The following is a 19,866-nucleotide window of genomic DNA, read 5'->3' on the forward strand; positions in this document are numbered from 1 at the left end:
AAATATTCTTCAAGTTTTTCTCCTATTCCAGTTTCCAAAATCTATATTTCATCTCCTCGCCTGTCCAAAGTGTTCAGTAGAATACTGATGAACTTCAAAATAATCAGAGCTATAGCCTTGTAAGAGTAACAAAGTGCAAGTTCATGTGGGCCTTGAAATATCCTTGTTTTCCAGATAAGGAAATTTCGAAGTTTCTTCGACCAGTAAAATCACAATCTATTTTTAAAAAAAAAAATAATTTCTTTTCTAATAAGAGCAAATTAAGATTCTGACAGGACACAGTCAATATTCCAGGTCTAGCTGGACCAGGATGGAGCCCCGTGGAACCAGGGCTTGGAATAGATTCAGCTTCTCTCAATGTAGTCCAAGACTAAATTCAGCCAAGATCATTCAGTAACAAAGACAAGATTTGAACCCAAGGCTCAGTAATGAGCTTCCCCTCAGACGTGGCAACACATTTTGTTTTTCAACTCACTACTGAACTTTTCATGAGCTTAAACGTTTAAGTGTTTTTGTCTGTTGGCAGCTAGAGGGTACAGTGGATAGAGCACTAGACTAAGAATCAAGAAGACCTGAGTTCAGATTCATGTCCAAGTACCCCATTTTATAGTGAAAGAAATGGAAGATTAGAGAGATTTAGTGGCTTACCTCCAAGACACTGAGGTTGCAAGGGACAGAATTGAGATTGAAACTAAAATTTAGTAGGTACAGCAGAAAATTTAGAGTCTAAGGCTCTGAGTTCAAATCCTAGGTTTGTAACTTACTTCCTGTGTGACTTTCAGCAAGACAATTAACCTCTCTGGGTCTCAGGTTCCTGATCTGTAACTATCAAGGGATTGAATGAGGTGAACTTTTAAAGGTTCCCCTCCCCCAGGTTTAAAATCTATAGTCCTACTGAATTGCTCGGATTTCATTAAATCTCAAAAATACTATGCTCAAATTAATTTGTAATTTAACAGCATCATTTTCTCTGAAGAGAATTGTTAATTGGTTCTATTTCCTTGTATTAATAACGAGTTCAATTCCCTAGTATTAATAACAACTGGTTCTATTCCCTAGTAATAATAGCAACTGGTTCTATTCCCTAGTAATAATAACTGGTTCTATTCTCTAATATTAACAACTGGTTCTACTCCCTAGTATTAATAATAACTGGTTCTATTCCCCAGTATTGTTAACTGATTCTATTCCCTAGTATTAATAACTGGTTTTACTCCCTAGTATTAATAACAACTGGTTCTATTTCCCAGTATTAACAACTGGTTCTATTCTCCAGTATTAATAATAATTGGTTCTATTCCCTAGTATTAATAACTGGTTCTATTCTCTAGTATTAACAACTGGTTCTATTCCCCAGTATTAATAACTGCTTCTACTCCCTAGTATTAATAACTAGTTCTATTCACGAGTATTAATAATAGCTGGTTCTATTCTCTAGTAGTAATAACAATTGGTTCTTTCCCTAGTATTAATAACTGGTTCTCTTCCCTAGTAATATAGCTCATTCTGCCCATTGGGGAGAGGAAGAGAGTGAAGTAACCTCTGCACACCCATGAGTATCTGATGACACAGTTCTCCAATATGTTACTTTGGAAATCCCTGAGGAAGGGGATCTGGGCCAGCTGGAGGCAGGGAGGCCTAAGACAAGGGAGTCTGGGTCAGATCTAGCCATCGATAAGCACTAATGAACTGCTTACTCCATGCATTACTTCTAGGACGAAGAGGATGAGGATGAAGATAACTAACATTATTTTTTATTAAAGTTTTTTTTTAACAAAACATAAGCATGGGTAATTTTTCAACACTGACCCTTGCAAAAGCACTGCAGGTGCAAAATGGGAGGGAGGGACAGCCTGGGTACCGGTAGAGGTGTCAAGGTGCCCTAAGTGAAGGAGCAGGGAGGGTCCTAAGGCTGGGGACCCAGGCTGAGCTTCTTCCATTCGGCCCCAGAGAAGCAGGCTGCTCCGGGGCTCACTTACCATGCAGTGGATGACGCAGACATTCTTGGGGTTCTGCTGAAGCCAATTGTGCATGTTCTTGCACACAGCATAGAGATTGTGCAGGCTTGGGGCTTGTCGCATGGGCCAGCTGCATTCGGAGACCTGGGGACCACAACAAAGACATAAGTGTTGCTCTTGCCTAGATGGCCTGCTCTGGGGGACACTGGGGGTTTCTACATCACACACAAGTGCTTCTTCTAATAATCAAGAGAAGGGAATGAGAGGAAATAAAAAATAATGAAAAGAGGGATGTGAGAGTGAGGGGAAAGGAAGGGGACAAGAAAAGACAGGGGAAAGGGAGAGGAAGGAGAGAGAGCTGGGGGATCGTTCTCTTCTGTGCTCATTGTGGACAGCATAGTACATAAAGCTATGAAGGAAGATAAAGCACTTATTCAATGCCCACTATGTGTCAGACACTGCACCCCAGAAGGGTAAAATCACGGTGTCAGGACTTGTTTTGGCCCCGAGTCTTCTTCACTCTAAACTCACAATGTATATTACCTTATTCTAACAACATCTTTTTTTCTATCTCCATTCCATTCTTTTTTTTCTTTTTACATTTTTTTATTAATGCTTTTTTTTCTTTTCAAAACATATGCCTGGATAAAATTTCAACATTGACCTTTACAAAACCTTGCATTCCAAATTTTCCCTTCCTTCCCCCTCCCTAGATGGCAAGTAATCCAATATATGTTAACCATGTTAAGATATATGGTTTTCAATTAAGATCGACCAATTGAGAATTCTACAAATAAACTGTAATGGAGTCGATATTCTCACAAATCATTATCCTTCACAAATCCATTGGATCTTGTAGGGACCCACAGAAATTCCAGAATGTTTTTTTTCCTAACAATCATCATACTGAATATTTCTAATATCCAAAGTACACGGAATGAAACATCCTCAAAATATAGACACAAAATACAGATGAAATAGAAGTCATCTGAGAGCAGGGTGCAGCACCTCTCATGTCCATCCTCCTGGTATTGGACTGGTGCTGAAAGTGCTTCTGGGGAAGCTGGACCCAAGTATTTTTATTCAATGACAAAAAGCAATTATTTTTTTCTCCAGGTTCCGTTTGTTCCCAGACACATATGAGAAATGTATAATATAAGAGAAAGGCAGCAAGATGGCCACTGGTCCCAGGACTACCTCTAGAAGGAAAAAGCTGAGAAGGAAATGAGGGAACTGATATGTAGAAGGTCTTTTCAAGTGTCTGCCCAGTAGAAGAGACAACGCATCTGCAGGTGTATTCGGGGGATGCAAACAAAGCGTGCCGATGAGAGCCAAATGTGTTCAGAGCAATTTGTTCCACTTCAATTTCCAGCTCATATAAAGGAGGAAAGGAATGGGGACCACTGGCTGAAAAGCTTCACAATTTCAGGGAAGAAGACCTGGGTTCCAGTCTCAGCTCTGCTACTGACTAGGACAGCAGGTCTGTAAAGTTCTGATCGTCTCTCAGTTGTAATCCTTCTCTGGGAGGAGGTTTCTTTTCTGTATAATCTTTTCCTCTATGAGCAGGTTTCTTGGGAGGCTTCTGGAGCCTCCAGCCAGCCTCTTCTTCTTCCTGAATCCTGGCTCTGAATCTCCTCCAGCTCTTGTCCTTCCCCAATCCAGACTGCTCTCCAGGCTCAATGTTGCCTCTTTTTATCTTCTCAGAGAATGGGCTTATGGGTACTGCCAGGGGCTTGTGGGAATTACTTACAACCAATGAACTTGCTGCTTTTAAAGGTGTGAATTCTGAGCTAGAGAATTGTTAACTACCAATTTAGCACTTAGTAAGAACCTAACACAGGACCTTTCATCTCCCAAAAGGGACCAATAATAACATGGCTCTGATGTGGAAACCTAGAGTTCAACGGCCAAAACGCTACCACAAGGTTTACTTCTAGGACGAAGAGGATGAGGATGAAGATAACTAACATTATTTTTTATTAAAGTTTTTTTATTGATAAAACATACACATGGGTAATTTTTCAACACTGACCCTTGCAAAACCTTCTCTTCCCCTCCTTCCTCCCTCCTAGATGGCAGGAAGTAAAATACATGTTAAATATGTTAGCATATAGATAACTAGCATTAATGCAGTTCTTTGAAGGTTTGGAAAGTCTCCTCTGCTCTGAGTCATCGTGGCTCTTCACTGCCCAGGACAATCATGAACTAGTTCTAATCAGAATCCTTTCCTCCCCCTACAGCTGGAGGTCAGAAGATGGCCTTTATCCCACAAGGTACGAACTCATCTTATTAACCAGGTAAAGCACCTTTAGCGAAGGGAGGATTGCCATCAAAAATAGCAGGCGTAGTCCAACTGGGGTGTTACTGATTCTTCATGTTTGCTCAAGTTATCCAAGACTTCCTTACAATTTTCCATAACTGCACTATGGAGGGTTCATACCCACCACGCTGGGACCTTGCCTTCTCTCGGTGCTAACGTACAGTGAGGGTAACTCACTACTTGTTAAAGAACAAGTGCTCTGGCAGTTCCCTTAAGAAAGCAAGACGAGATCATTCATTGTGTGTGTTTAATTTAGACTAGAGCAGGGAGGGGGGTGAGGAGGCATAGTAAACCACAAACACTTTCCGGCTGGAAGGGACCTATTTTTGCCGTATTGTTCCTTTCTCAAATGGTCTCCATTGTGGGAAGAGGATACCCTAGAGATGAAAAATGGAAAAGATCTGTAAAGATTTTTATGATGTTCTTTTCACCACAAAAAACAGTGGAATGACCCATTCTGTCATAGTATTCAATGCTGTGGGAATTACCCAGAGGCAATGAGGAAGCAGAGTGGATAGAACTCTTGGTCTAGAGTCAGGAAAATCTGAGTTCAAATCTGGCCCCCGACATTTACTGTGTGACCTGGGACAGTTCCTAAACTTCAATCTGACTTCGTTTTCTCGCTGTAAAACAGAAATCATAACAGTGCCCCCACCAAGGATTGTCGAGGAGATCAAACAAGGACATATTTGTTAAGCTCTTTGCCCTGGGCCCAGCACATAGTAGGAGCTTCAGAAATGCTTATTCTCTCCTCTGACCCCCCCCCAATTTTGTATTCTAACATCATCATCCCAGATCTAGTTCTTCATAAAGTCAGGAAAATAAAAAAATATGGGAAATAATGAGTAGACAAAGTACAGAGAAACTCTGCCCCTTACTCTCAGCTCTCCCAAAAGAAACCATAAAAATATCAAACACCTTCCCCTCCATGCAAAGCCAAGGCACCTAGGATTCTCCAGTTTTGAGGTTTTTTGTTGTGCTTGCTAAATTGTATGCAGGTGGGAGGGACAAAGAGAGGAGACATTTTAAAAGTAACTAAAATTTGTTTTCCTCCATAATTTTTTTATTGAAATATACATATAGCAAGAAAAAAAAAAACAAAAACAAAAAAACATTCCACTGAGGAAGAGAGGATTTGGATTAGGGGACTAACTCTTTCATTAATGAACAATCTGAACTGAGCAAGTGAATTCTCCTTTCCGGGATTTAGTTTCCTCCTTTACAAAAAGAAGGATTTAGCCTAAGTAGCTATTAGGGTTTCTTCTAGCTCTAATATCTTTAATTTTATTTCATTCCTCCAAAAAAGAGCTTAAAGGGCATTCAGCTGCTGCTAAGTGATAAGTGATAACTGATAAGTGATCTCAGGGCCCAAAATTGGGCAAGCCAAGCTTGATTAAATATACTAACAGCTCCCAAGTCACTAATTTAATCAAGTAAAACAATAAGCACTTAAAGTCATCCATAATTATATATTTACTTGACGTATAATTACATACCATTAAATAAACATATAATTAGGAACTTTTAAGCATGCATATAGTCTAAAAAATACCATAAAGTCATTGTTAAAAGGGAAATTTCAATCAAAGGAAGCTATTTTTGCTCTCTAGAATTTTCAACCGCACACAATAAATGTTTACCCATAAGACTTCACGGTAACTTCTCTAATATCCTTATTCAGCTCTAGTAAGAATCTGATCATCAAGATTTAAAGGGAAGTATCAAAATAGGGAAAGTTAAGAAGTGAATTCTCTAATGGGATAAGTATTGGGTAGATGTAAACAGTTCAGAAAAAATGCAAATCACTAACAACCACATGAAATAATGTTCCAAAGCAGTAGGAACAAGAAAAATATTTTTTAAAAAATTGTTTGTGCTAATACCCAGCCAATTGTGAAAAATTTACATATGAGAGACAGAGACAGACAGAGACAGAGAAAGAGAAAAAAAAAGAATAACTGATGTGGAAGGGGTTGTTTTAGGAAAAATAAAAGCACACGAATGCATTGTTAATAGACCTGAACATTGGTTTAAATATAGTGGAAGGCAATTTGAAATTAAGATAGGAGAATGACAAACATGGCTGAAAAAAGCAACAAAACTGAATCCTTCCTGCCTAATTTTATCCACATCCTCAGACTTAAGGAAGAGATAAGAAAATGTACCTGTCTTTTTTTTTTTTTTTTGAAGAGGTGGGGGGTTCAGGTATAAGAAATTGCCAAAACCATCATACTCAGTTGATATGTTAATTACTTTTGCTCAAATGCTCCACCCTTTCTCTCTCTGTCTCTCTCTGTCTCTCTCTCTCTGTCTCTCTTTACATATATATATATATATATATATATATATATATATATATATATATATGTATTTAATTCTGAGTTGTAAGGAATGCCTGGTTGAATTGAGGAAGGAAAATAATATATTTTAAAATAATAATATAAAACAAAAAAAGAAATCAAAATGAAAAAAAGAAAAAGAAAACATCAAAAAAAGCAATTTTTGTAACTTTGGAGTTCTCAATCCCACCAAGTAAACAGAAACATTAAATCAAAGACTGCCCAGTGCTTTCCCCAGGACCTGTACCACACCCTGTTAACTCCAGGTCACAAAATGTGGTGCTGATGAGTCAAATTCTTATTCTCATCCCAGAGCAAGGGGACAGAAAGTTACTTGGGCTCCATCCAATGTCATCCTCACCTCTCTTTCTTCCCCAAGAACAAGGTGTCCCAGATGGGCTGCAGAACTCCATTTGCTGAGGGTAGTAGCAAAAGCTGCTAGAGTCAGAAGAAAACCGAGATGTTTTTTCCCAATGTCCTAAAGTTCTCCAAGTCCCGAGAGGGAAAGGGTCTGGCTGCCCAGTCAGTGGTTTTGTTCATCGTTATGGTTGTGTCTGAGTCTCTATGCCCCCCCCTTTTTTTTTGTTTTCTTGGCAAAGATACTGGCATGCTTTGCCATTTCATTCTCCAGCTCATTTTATACATGAGGAAACTGAGGCAGAGTGAAGTGACTTGTCCAGGGTCACACACTGAGGAAGAAGTCCAGAGTCTTGTGCTATGACAAAGCTTCTTAAACTGTGGTTTGCAACCCCATGGTCTCATAATTGAATATGGAGTCACAAAATTATTTGTCAACAGTTTCTGAATGCAACGACTGAAAATTAATTGGAAATTCACTGGGTGATGAATCCTAGGTGTTTCCGGCAGTGTTTGCCCACAGTGCATTGTGCCACTTCCCTGCAGCCTGGGCTCCAGTCACACAACATGCACACGAGCATGCACAAATGCAGCAGAAGTAAAAACTCCTTGGGCAAAAAAGGACTGGGAGAGGAAACAGGTTAGTCTTTGTAGCGCAGTGGTGCCATCTAGCTGCCAACTCACCAGCTAAAAGTGGACATCTTTTCTGGAGAGAATTACAAGTTGGTTAAGTCAGTTAAGCTAACATCAGTAACAATCACAATAACTACAAAATAATGTAATTCCTATGAAGAAAGGATATGTGCCCCCAGAGCGGAAGGGTTTGAGTACTGCCTGTTACAAACATATTACAGACATACGAACTTGGACAAGTCACCTAACTTTCTGTGGCCCTGGTAACTCTCTAACTCTAACTACAGTTATATAAACTATATATTACTAACTATATTAAAGTGTATATTACGTCCATACTATATATAACATATAGTTATAGTTTTCTAACTTTATAAACTGCAGAGGAGGTGCTGAATGGTATTGGTGGAGGGAATTCCCTGTGCCAATGAAATCACAGATCTGGAAATCAATCCTCACACTCACAAGCAGTGTCATTAATGTGAGATTCTCAAGAATCTCACATTATTAGACTGAATCCTCATGGAGACCCAGAAGGGAAGTGAATGTTATAGCAAGATGAGGCTCAGAGAGCTCCAGTTATGGGGAGTCTACATTATGTAAAGCTCCGTCCTGGGGATCTGGGGACAATATGGGCCCCATCTCAGGGGGTAGCTGGGCAACGGCCTCATCGGGACACAAGATGACAGCCTCTGGCTCTGGAATCTCATGTATATGATGATCTCTGAAGAGTTGGGGATGATCTCGAAGCTTCTGGAGGGCTGGGACCATCTTTTGTCCCTTTTTGTATCCCCAGGGTTTAGCACAATGCCCCACACTTGATAAGTGGTTGGTTTTTTATTGGGTTTTTAATTGGTTAATTGATTGATTGTCTTAGATCATGTCTCAGGGAATCCAATGATTTCCGCAGGTTTTGAAGTCCTGTAGCAGTCCCATCAACAGACATGTCGTCAGAAATGGAACTATCTTGGGTCTTTTCCTTTGTTTCAAGGGTCGCCTCTATCTCTCTCCAATGGACAAGGCAAATATGTTCTAATAAGTGCTAGGGGGTTGTCTGAAAATTCATGTGGAATCATAAGGATGGGACCTTGGATCCTCCCACCTTCAAGTAAAGTAGTGTGTCTACCACTCCCCACTTGTGTTCAGAGGCTGAAATATAGCAAATAAAAAGTGAAGAATGAAAGATGCGATTGGATCCATTCCAGGAAGACTTTGCTTGGTAGCCAATCAGAAGCCCTCTCAGAGGGAGGGAGGGCTGCAATAGATCACGGGAGCTGCAATGTTGGAGACAGATCACAAAGGGTCTAGACAAGGCTGAAAGGTGGATTCTGTCAGAACAGAGTAGGTGAGAAGAGCTGAGAGCTTGAATTGCGGCTCTTACACTGGCCAGGAGTATCCAGAGACACAGCCAAGACAAAATGCTAGTGCTCCTTTGTTGGATAAATGTCAAGGAGACAGGGACCAGTGAGAGAAAACTTGAGAAAAGGGGAGTTCTGTAAACTCTCACCCTTAATATATGATGACCTGGCATGTGGGAACATGGGACTGTGCTCTGGGCAGAAGTCAAGGGATGGAGGAAAGAATATTCAGCATCGTTTGCGGAGGCATGATCCCTGAAGTCCCAGGAGTGGATGAGAAGCCGTGAGGGCCAATTACGTTTTAATAGGACTTTGACAGTGAAGGAAAGGTTAATATTTTGGGGGAATATCAGGATCAAGGAAAGCTGTGTTTTTTTTTTTTCCCAGACATTGGAAACCTGAGTATGTTTATAAACTGGAGTTTATAAGTTTGGAATTTGGAGGGCCCCTCAGATGACAAACCTAGCACTGTCTCCACTGTGTCAGCTCCTGAGAGAAAGTCTCAGCCTAAAGTAACGTAAGCCCTGGAAGGGACTGCCAACATGCGCTAAGCCAAGTTTCGAGCCCCTGGCAGCCTTGAGGAGCCTAGGAACCTCTTCTTGGGGTGCTGGTTATGTGTCTATTGCCTACTGAAAGGAAATGGCCGCCTCTGAGGCAGAGGTTCCTGGAAATAGAGCTATGGGACTGTTTGCCTCCCTAATTCACAAGCAACCACCCCTCTCCCCAGCCCTCCAAACCACCAATGGCCAGCTGATGCCAGGTTAAAAATCTAGCTCTCATCCAAACTCCTCGTCCCCATTTCCAAGATGAGAAAGTGGAGGCTCACTGGAAAAAAGATTTGACATTGTTTTTAAAAATGCTCCCACAGAGCCATACCTAGGAGTTTCTGCACCTGGGCCAAGTGGGACAAGAATTACGAACCAGGTTCTCTCTTGACTTGTGATTGGGGAGAGGGACGGGACTCCAGGCACTCTCACAAGGTCATTGCTAGGGGGAGAAGGGAGAGAGAGGTGGGGGAGAGGCTCCCCCAGCCACCAGATGGTGGCTTCCTATTTTAACTAATCTTGCTAATGATGTACTAAGCTCTGGGGTTTCTACGCTGAAGGAAGGAGGACAGACGTAGGGAACATCCTCTAAGTCTGGGGCCTTCCCAAGCCAAGGACCCGGGGCCAGATGGATGGCTCTGTCTGTCCTCAGAGCAGATGCACCGGCATCTTCTCCTGCATGAGCCCCGGGGTGCCACGGAGCCTTGCAATGTCACCGGATGGTAGGGAGAAAAGGGACATGGAACATTCTGGGGACTGGAGCTGTGACATCCCTATGGAAGGTGATTTCTACAGAGACACAGAGAAAGACACAGAGATAAAGAGAACAGAGACACAGACCAACCAAAACTAAATCAGACAGAGACTGAGAGAAGCACAGAATCACAGAAGGGAGAGGAGGAAAGAAGAGGGAAAGAGGGGAGGGAAGGGGAGGAGAAGAAAGGAGTGGGGGAGACAGGGGAAGGGAGGAGAGGAAAAGGAAGGGGAGAGAAGGGGAGAAAAGGGAAAAAGAGGGGTAAGGAAGGGAAGGGAGGAGAAGAGAGGGAAGGGAACAGAAAGAGAGGAAAGGGAAGGAAAGGAGAGCTGAGGAGAAAGGAAGAGGAGGGAAGAAAGAGGGGAGGTGAAGGGGAAAAGGGGGAGGGGAAAATAAGACAGGGTAAAGGAGGAGAGGGGAAGGGAGGGGAGAAAAGGGGAAAAAGTGAAAAAGAGAGAAAGAGAGGGGAGGGGAGAAGAGGGAAGGAAAAGAGAGGGGAGAGGGGAAAGGAGAAAGAAAGACAGGAGAGAAGAGAAGAGGAGAGGAGAAGAGAGGGAAAAAGAAAGGAAGAGAAGAGAAGGGAGGGGAGGGGAGAGTTCATAAGGGGAGGATTGGAGAAAAGAGAAAGAAAAGATAAAAGAGGATCAAAGCATAAGATCATAGCTCTAGAGCTAGAAGAATCTAAGAGGCCTTTTAGTCCAGCCATTTTACAGAAGCGAAAACTGAGACACAAGGCAGTTAAAATACTTATCCAGGGTCTTCTAGGTAGTCAATGATAAGATAGAATTTGCATGGAAGCTGGAGATGGAAAGCTGGAAGGGGCCTTGGCCAAGGTCACACAGGCAGTAAATGCCGGGATGAAGACTCAGTTTCTTTGCTTCCAATCCCTGGTCCCCACCAGCACAGCTGCTCAGCTCAGCCCCGATCGTGGCAGCTGCCAAGGGCCTGCGCATTAACCCGCTCCCAAACACTCCACTACATCATTACCTTGTGGAGCCCCTGCCAGACCATGTGGTCTCTCAGCATAATTAAATCCTAATGAAGTCACCCATTAAAAACCACCAGCAGGAGAAAACCCTTCAGGGAAGTCGTTTCTAAGCATGATCTGAGCAAGTCTGAGTCCAGAGCGTAAAGTGAACGCCTGGCTGAGCTCCTCTTGACACAGGTTCCCCACTTCAGCTAACCCGCACAAGTCTGGGCCCATGTTCCCCGGCGCCTGCTGCGCCCCAGCCTGAAACACCCTCTCTCAGCACCGAATTCCCACAGATTCCCACCAGCCCAAAGGCCCGCTCCTCACTGGGAGGAATCGGTGAGTCACTGATGTCACCTCTGTGGGGAGAACTAGACTGGGAGGCTCTCCATGTCGTAGAAAAGACAGACGTGGTGAACTGGGAGCTTCCCATGAGCAAACACAGTACAGAAGGCTACAAAATCTGATGGTCAGTCTGTCAGTTGTCCCTCCGACCTATATTGGGCACTCCGGACCAGGGCTGGGCACTGGGGATGAAAGGCACGGCTTTTCCCCTCTGGTAGTTTAAAATTAGAATGAGAAAGAAGGCATATATACATGGGGCAAGCAGAGGAGCATGCTGGGAGGTGGTGGGATAACATAAAAAATAGCATTTGGGTATTGATTAAGCAGCTAATAACACCAGGCCCTGCACTAGGTATCAGGGATACAAATGCCAAAGTAACACAATTTCCCTCAAGTAATTTATGTTTTATTAATGGAAACAACATGTTCACAGAGAAGCAAAGAGAAAATATGTATCAAATAAGTCAAAAACAAAATGTTTAGGAGGAGACACTAGCACAGAATTTCTATCCAGAGTTCTTAGCACAGTGATTTGCATACAGCAAGTGCTCATTAAATGAGTACTTGTTTATTTAAATGTTCACATGTTCATTAAATGATTGAAAAAAAAAGTGACATCTATAATAACCATGAATTTGGAAAGACACGGAGAGTGATAGTATGGATTAGGGTACCAAAGTTGGAATCAGGAAGACGTTGGTTCAAATCTCACCCAGGATTCTTATGACCCTTGTGACTCATTTAACCTGGGAAGACCTAAATGTTCTCATTTGTGAAATCTGGCTGTTAGACTCAATCACTTCTAAAGTCCTTTTTCAGCTCTGTGTGTGTGTGTGTGTGTGTGTCTGTGTGCACGCGTGTGTGTGTGTCTGTGTGCATGTGTATGTGCACGTGCGTGTGTGTCTGTGTGTGTGTCTGTGTGCGTGTGTGTGCATGTGTGTATGTGTGTGTCTCTGTGTGTGCATGTGTGTATGTGTGTGTCTGTGTGTGTGCGTGTGTGTGTGTCTGTGTGCATGTGTGTGTGCAGTGTGCGTGTGTGTGTGCGCGTGTGTGTCTGTGTGTGTGCGCGCGCATGTGTGTGTCTGTGCGCGCACATGTGTGTACATGTGTGTGTGCATGTGTGTATGCGTGTGTCTGCGCGTGTGTCTGTGTGCATGTGTGTGTGCAGTGCGCGTGTGTGTGTCTGTGTGTGTGTCTCTGTGTGTGTGCACGTGTGTGTCTGTGTGTGCGTGTGTGTCTGTGTGCATGTGTGTGCGCATGTGTCTGTGTGTGTCTGTGTGTGCGTGTGTGTTCATGTGTGTCTGTGTGTGCGTGTGTGTTCATGTGTGTGTCTGTGTGTGCGTGTGTGTTCATGTGTGTCTGTGTGTGCGCGTGTGTGTCTGTGTGTGCGTGTGTGTGTTCATGTGTGTGTATGTGTGTGTGTCTGTGTGCGCGTGTGTGTGTGTGTGTGTGTGTGTCTGTGTCTCTGTGTGTGTATATTTCTGAAATTCTAAAGGTTGTTGTGGGTGGAGGAAACCGAAGACTCTTTGGAGGGAGCACAGTGAGGAAGAGCCACAAGTGGCTAAAGGGCTGAGGAGAGAGCTTCAGCTAGAATAAAACTGGGTGACGCCCGATAAAGCAATCCAGCCACTGGGGCCGTGTGCTAGAAGGAGGCAGTATCAGACCAGCAGAGGCTGGGAAAGAGACAGCACTGTCCAAGTTTGGTGACGTGAATGCTGGCGACGATAATGAAGCTGTCACATTTTTGGTGGAGATGGACATTACGGCGATCCCTTCTCTTTGTCTCCTCCCCTCCTAGCCAAATCCCCAGCAGCCAGCAAGACTCGGCTCCCTCCGTCCCTCGCTATTCCAGACCACACTGCCCTCTGCCAGCCCAGAAACCACATGACATTTATTATATGTTAACACTTCCTGAGGGCTCCCTGGCGTGCTCTGGATCATCTGGTTATCTTCGGCTCAATCCGATGTGACCACTGCCACGAACATTAGGAGCAGGATTATTTGGAAAGTATCCTAACATCAGCCTCAATTGCTTGTGCCTTTGTTCTTCCCTATTCCCCAAATACCTCCCATTAATTGTTTGTTGTTCAAGTCATTTTCATCACATCCAATTCCTGTAGACCCCTTTGGAGTTTTCTTGGCAAAAATACTCGTTTGCCATTTCCTTCTTCAGCTCATTTTATCAACGAGGAAACTGAAGAAAATGGGTGAAGTGACTTGCCCAGGATCACCCAGCTAACAAGGCTCTGAGCTGGATTTGAGCTCAGGAAAATGAGGATTCCTGATTCCAGGCCTAGCACGCTCTGCCCTGTGCTCACTTAGCCTTCACTGTAACTACAGTCTAATTATTTGTATTTGTACTCTTTTTATTTCATTCTATCTATATTTCAACAGATATTTGTCTCCCCCAGCAGAATGTGAACTCTGTGGGTATAAGTGTTGTTTCATTCTTTACTTTTGTATTCCTGTAGCCTCCCACAAAGTCGGACCCAAAGGAAAAGCTTGATGAATGCGTATGGGTCGAAATCCCTGCACAATATTCCCAAGACCCAAGCAAGGCTCATCACTCTAAGCAGCTTTAGTACGAAGACTAAAACGTGGCCAAGAAGGAACAATCCAGCTGATCTATCTGGCTGCTTCCTAGCACATCATAAACAGGTGAAAACTGGCTACCTACTCTTGCAATAGTCGTCATCTCATTGATCAACATCAAAGCCCAAAAACATTCTATGTGGTTCATTAAATGTAACCAGAACGTCATTTATTTCCAGATAATGCTCATAAAATAGCTGTTTCTCAGAAAGGATCTCATCCAGTGTCCTAATTGCAAAAGATAAGTTCTATTGTTATCCTTCCTTTACAAATGGGGAAACTGAGGCAGTGTTACTTTCCCAGGGTCACATCACTACTAAGTCGGAATTCGAACCCAGGGCTTTCTGACTCCAAGCCAGACACTCTCCTATACTAAAATATACCAAATGCCTACTATGTGCAAAGCAGTAAATGTTGGGAATACACACACACACACTTCTGACTCCAAGCCAGACATTCTCCTATACCAAAATATACCAAATGCCTACTATGTGCAAAGCAGTAAATGTTGGGAGCACACACACACACACACTTCTGACTCCAAGCCAGACATTCTCCTATACCAAAATATACCAAATGCCTACTATGTGCAAAGCAGTAAATGTTGGGAATACACACACACACACTTCTGACTCCAAGCCAGACATTCTCCTATACCAAAATATACCAAATGCCTACTATGTGCAAAGCAGTAAATGTTGGGAATACACACACACACACTTCTGACTCCAAGCCAGACATTCTCCTATACCAAAATATACCAAATGCCTACTATGTGCAAAGCAGTAAATGTTGGGAATACACACACACACACTTCTGACTCCAAGCCAGACACTCTCCTATATCGAAATATACCAAATGCCTACTATGTGCAAAGAAGTAAATGTTGGGAATACACACACACACTTCTGACTCCAAGCCAGACACTCTCCTATACCAAAATATACCAAATGCCTACTATGTGCAAAGCAGTAAATATTGAGAACACACACACATACATACACACAAAAGAAAAGAATAAATAAATAGCCCCTGCCTCCAAAGGAAGAGAAGGGTTAGTGACTTAGTAAATTTAGATATAAATCCAAAACATATTCAAAGGAATTTCAGAAGGGAAGAGAGAAAACAAAAGCACCAAAAACGGTCCAGATGGGGGGGATCAAGGACCCCCTGTGGGAGGACTGCCTAACCCGAGCTCAATCTTATAGAAGCTGTTCTCAAACCCCACAGACTCAGAGTCCCTTTATGCTTTTGAAAGTCCCCAAGGATTCCCCAAACAGCTTTTCTTTATGTGGATTTTATCGATCTGCATTTATGAAAACATCCTAGTATTATGACAGTCCCCACTGCCACGCTGCCTCCCAAACAACAAATCAGAAATGGAAAGCAGTTCCTAAACTTTTCTGCGTGGTCTAGGCTTCTAGGCCTACGAAAGCCTTCTCGGTATGATGAGTTGTTTATTTGTTTCTTAATTCATAATTGAAGGAAATGCTGAATTTCATTTAGATTTCAAGCAGAATAAAGATATATATTTTTCCCTTCTAAGTCAGATTTCCTGAAATCTGCCCTTGTACCCAGGTTAAGACCCAAGTCCTATCTCCCCACAAAAGACCAGGCAGGATAGTTCTCGGAGAAAGCATCAGACATAAGAGGGCAGTTCAAAAAGTTTATTTATACCAAGGGTTCTTAACCTGGGGCCTGGGAACTTATTTTGAGAACTGTATTTCAATTTAACTGGTTTCCTTCAAAATGTTTAATTTTTAAGCATTCCTAGAAGGGGACCATAGATTTTACCAGATGATTGCCAAATGGATCCAATCCATGACGCCAAAATGGTTCACTGTCCCTGGTTAACGTCATAGCTTTAATTTTTGGATTTTTTTTTTAGTGGAAAAAAAAGCATCACCCAGCTCATTTTCAGGGTGGTGTTATTCACATAGATCTAATAATAAAGGTAACAGAAGCATCAGAAAAATATTTTACTTGGTGGGTTGTTCAAATGGCTACATTTTAATGTCATTTTTTAAAAAATAATTTTTAAATATACTCTGGAAAGTGCTACCTAGTCCTTGTTCCTGGAGGATCCAGATGCTAGCAGGAAGAACTTTGATAGGAAAGAATTCACTGTTTCCTGGATGATTTCATGAGCCTAGAGATCATCATCATAATAAATAGCATTTATATAACATTTTAATGTTTATAAAATGTTTGCAAATGTTTTTACCCTCACAACAGATGCTACTATTATGTTCATTTTACAGCTGAGGAAAGTAAGGCTGAAAGAGCTTCACACAGTTAGTAAGAGTCTGAAACTAGATTTGAACAGCACTGTGGACAGAGCACTGGGCTGGAGTCAGGAAGAGCTGAGTTCAAATCCTGTCTCAGACACTTTACTAGCTATATGATCTTGAACAAATCCCTCAGCCTCTTTTTCAGTTTCCTTAACTACAAAATAGGGGTAATAATAGCACTTACTTCCAGGGTGGTTGGGAGGGTAAAATGTAATAGAAACATCAGGATTTAGCGCAGGACCTGACACATAATAGGCACTTACTAAAGTAGTGTTTCCTTCCTTCCAGATAAAATAAATCTATTCCTGCTTCCAGGGACGATGCTTCAAATGAAGGGGCCCCCAAGTTATTTCTTTACTTCCATTTTATCATTCGTAAAATGAGGGGATAGAACAAAATTGCCTTTCTTCATAGCCCTGGAACTTGGCAAATACATGGTAAATGTTTTTTGTCTTGACTGAACTTGAGTGAATGAATGGATTCTCAAGTCTCTTCTTGTCCTGAACCTCTAGTTCCTATAGAAGCCAACTGGCCTCTTTGGGATGAGAACCTTCGGCATGGCCTTCGTTAACATTAGCCCACTGAGCTCACCAACCACGGAATATTTTTCACCTTAAATTAAAAAGTGTGAATGTCAACGCAATTATGGTGACAGCTGATTCCTTCCTGCATATATTTTCACCCACGAAACTCTTCAGGATCTCTGAAAAACACCTAATAAATGCTGAATGAGATAAATCCTCCAAAGTTGACATCTTTAATGTCTTCTGCATCCAGAGGAAAAGGCGGCTGAAACAGCCCCTGAGCTAGATCCCAGCTGTGACCCCAGACCAAGAACCACTCACCCTGTTGTGAAACTTGGCACTGCGATAGGATTTGGGTGATAGATTGAACACTGTGTAATGGTCAGGATGCCTGGAATCCAAGAAGGTTCGGACATCTTCGATCTGATTCCTGAATCCTAGCTCAACGCCTTCTGCGGGAAAGGACATCACTAAGAGGGAAGAAAAAAAAAAAATCTGATAAACAGGACTATCCATCACAACTGGCAGCAGGTCAAAGCTATGTCCTTGTGGTCATAGGAAAATGAGAGACTTACCAATGATTCTGGAGGTAATGTAGGAAATGTCTAGTTCTCCCTTAGTATAACTAAAGACAAGAAAGGGAAAGAGATCGGTTAATAACCGGTCCAAAATTCACTAAACTCATCCATTTAGATTCTGCCTTCAAATCATTTGATAAAAGCGTATCGAAAACAATCCCGAGAGACCCACTACATTTCCTTTCAACATGCAGATGAATTTTGACCACCTTGACACATTTTCTCTGCCAAAGGAATCGTCCTTCTCCTGTCAACATCGATTCACTGAACAATCCTTTTTCCGTAAGTGTCCCATCTACAATGCCCCAAAGCTAGCTGCTCATTTCCCTTTTAGATGTCACTCTGCAAACACGTGATATTCCAGAAGAGAGAAGAGTTGAATACTCATTAGTAACAATGTTCCAGCCTCACAATCTGGACAGAAATAACTCAAGATGGTGAGCCCTGAGAAATGGCAGACTTGGAACAGAAAGGTACATTTGGACCTAATGGCAAGTACACTCGACTCCAGTCATGTAAAATAGCTATACTGTCTCCCTCCCTTCTGCCTTCAACTCTCCCCACTCACATCCTTCCACATTCCCTAAAAGAGCTGTATGGCTCCACACAGGGAGCTAGCTCTACAGATTCCCATCACTTTTGTTCCGGGGCGTTTATTTCTGTTTCTATCCACCAGATCGAGCTTGAAGCTTTTTTGGGTGGGGAAGAAAATGGCTTCAATTTCCTGTGAAGCTACACAAATCAAACCCAATAGCTATGTGATTGTTAATAAATCATTTAACTCATCTGGACTTGATTTCCTCATCTATGAAATGAAGAGCTTATAAAATTCAATGGTTTCTGAGGTCCCCTTCCAGCCTGACACATCGAAAGGACTGGCAGTGTGCCAAGTGAGGAAATTTTCCACCAATCTGGGTCATCATTTATGAAGGTATTTATGAAGTATTTTTCAACACTACCTTTTTGCCATTTGAATTGCATTTATTATAAAGTATTTAAACAAAATAACAAGTTTTTGTTTGTTTGTTTTTTGTTTTTGTTTTTGTTTTTGTTTTGGCACTAACTTATTTACAAGGCACTTAAACTAAGCCCTGGAAATACAAAGAAAAAGTTAAAACCAGTTCTTTCCCTCAAGGAGCTTTCCTTCTAATGGTAGAAATCACATGTATATTAACTAAATACATACAAGATACAAGGAGAGTAGAAAAGGTAACCCCACGGAGGCAGCTACCAGCAGGGAAAGACCCAAAGATGAACCTGAACAGAGCAGACACTATTTAACCTGCCAAGATTAAGCCTGATCCATTCTTATTTCGCTTTTACTCCTGAGTTCTCTAGCTCTCTGACACGGTCCATCAGTCTTTTCACGCTAAATTTCTCCCGGACAGAGCTATATGTTATCTTGTTTTCTCTGCCCCAATAATGGAGCCCTTCGAGTTTGTTTGGGAAATTTCTACTCCTGTACTCAGCCTACTCAGCAGTGATGGTCTTCACACTTCAGTCTGCCCCTTGGATGTTTCCCCATAGAGAGATTGCCCATGCTTAGTTCTCTGATCATTATCTTTTTTCTTTCTTTTTTCCTCAGACATCATTTCAAATCTTGATCTCTACTTCCTCCTCATGAGGCTCACTCACATTTCCCACTGCCTAATAAGTCTGTTTAATTTTCCCCTCAAGTTCAAGGAACTTCCCATCAAGATTCTCTTCCAATAGGAGGATCTCTTAAAATTGCCTCATTGACCACAAGGCTCATTCTTCCATCCAGAAGCTTCTTAAATTGTGAGTTTTGACCCCACTGGGATTGCAAGACTGAATGTTGGGGTCACAAAAATGTGGCAATGGTAAAAGATATCACATATTCCACCAAGATGTAATTCTTTATGTAAATACAAATAAGCTTATCCATCTCATTAGTATGCAAATTTGATTTCATCTTTAAAATAAATGATAATTGTATGTATACCAAAGAATTGTTTTAAAATCAATTTCTTTATGACTTGTTATCAGTAGATATTTGCTTTGCGTACCTATTTTATGTATCCATATAGCTGAGGTTGAGTAAAAATTTCTCAGGCGAAAAAGGATCATGAGTGGAAAAAATTTAAGCAGTCCTGCTCTGTATAATTCTGATAAGTCTTTTTTGTTGTTCAATCATTTCAGTCATGTTAGCTCTTTGATGGCATCTGGGGATTTCTTGGCAAAGACACTGAAGTGGTTCCTTTTCCAGCCCGTTTTACAGATGAGGTAACTGAGGCAAATAGGATTAAGTTTTGAACTAAGGTCTTTCTGATTCCAGGTGATG

General features: G+C 42.0%; 1 protein-coding gene across 3 annotated transcripts in view; it reads right to left on the bottom strand.

Moving 5' to 3' along the window:
• The window catches only part of DNAJC6 (DnaJ heat shock protein family (Hsp40) member C6), a 121,765-nt gene that overhangs the window by 44,206 nt on the left and 57,693 nt on the right, over positions 1 to 19,866 (bottom strand). For all 3 annotated transcript variants that reach the window (XM_074265733.1, XM_074265735.1, XM_074265734.1), the window contains exons 3-5: positions 17,562 to 17,611; positions 17,308 to 17,456; positions 1,980 to 2,102 (exon numbers count right to left, since the gene is read on the bottom strand). In XM_074265733.1, the coding sequence (XP_074121834.1) occupies positions 1,980 to 2,102; positions 17,308 to 17,456; positions 17,562 to 17,611 (322 nt within the window). The remainder of the gene's footprint in view (positions 1 to 1,979; positions 2,103 to 17,307; positions 17,457 to 17,561; positions 17,612 to 19,866) is intronic.

Source organism: Sminthopsis crassicaudata, chromosome 4 (genome assembly GCF_048593235.1).
Source record: "Sminthopsis crassicaudata isolate SCR6 chromosome 4, ASM4859323v1, whole genome shotgun sequence".
NCBI classification, from domain to species: domain Eukaryota; kingdom Metazoa; phylum Chordata; class Mammalia; order Dasyuromorphia; family Dasyuridae; genus Sminthopsis; species Sminthopsis crassicaudata.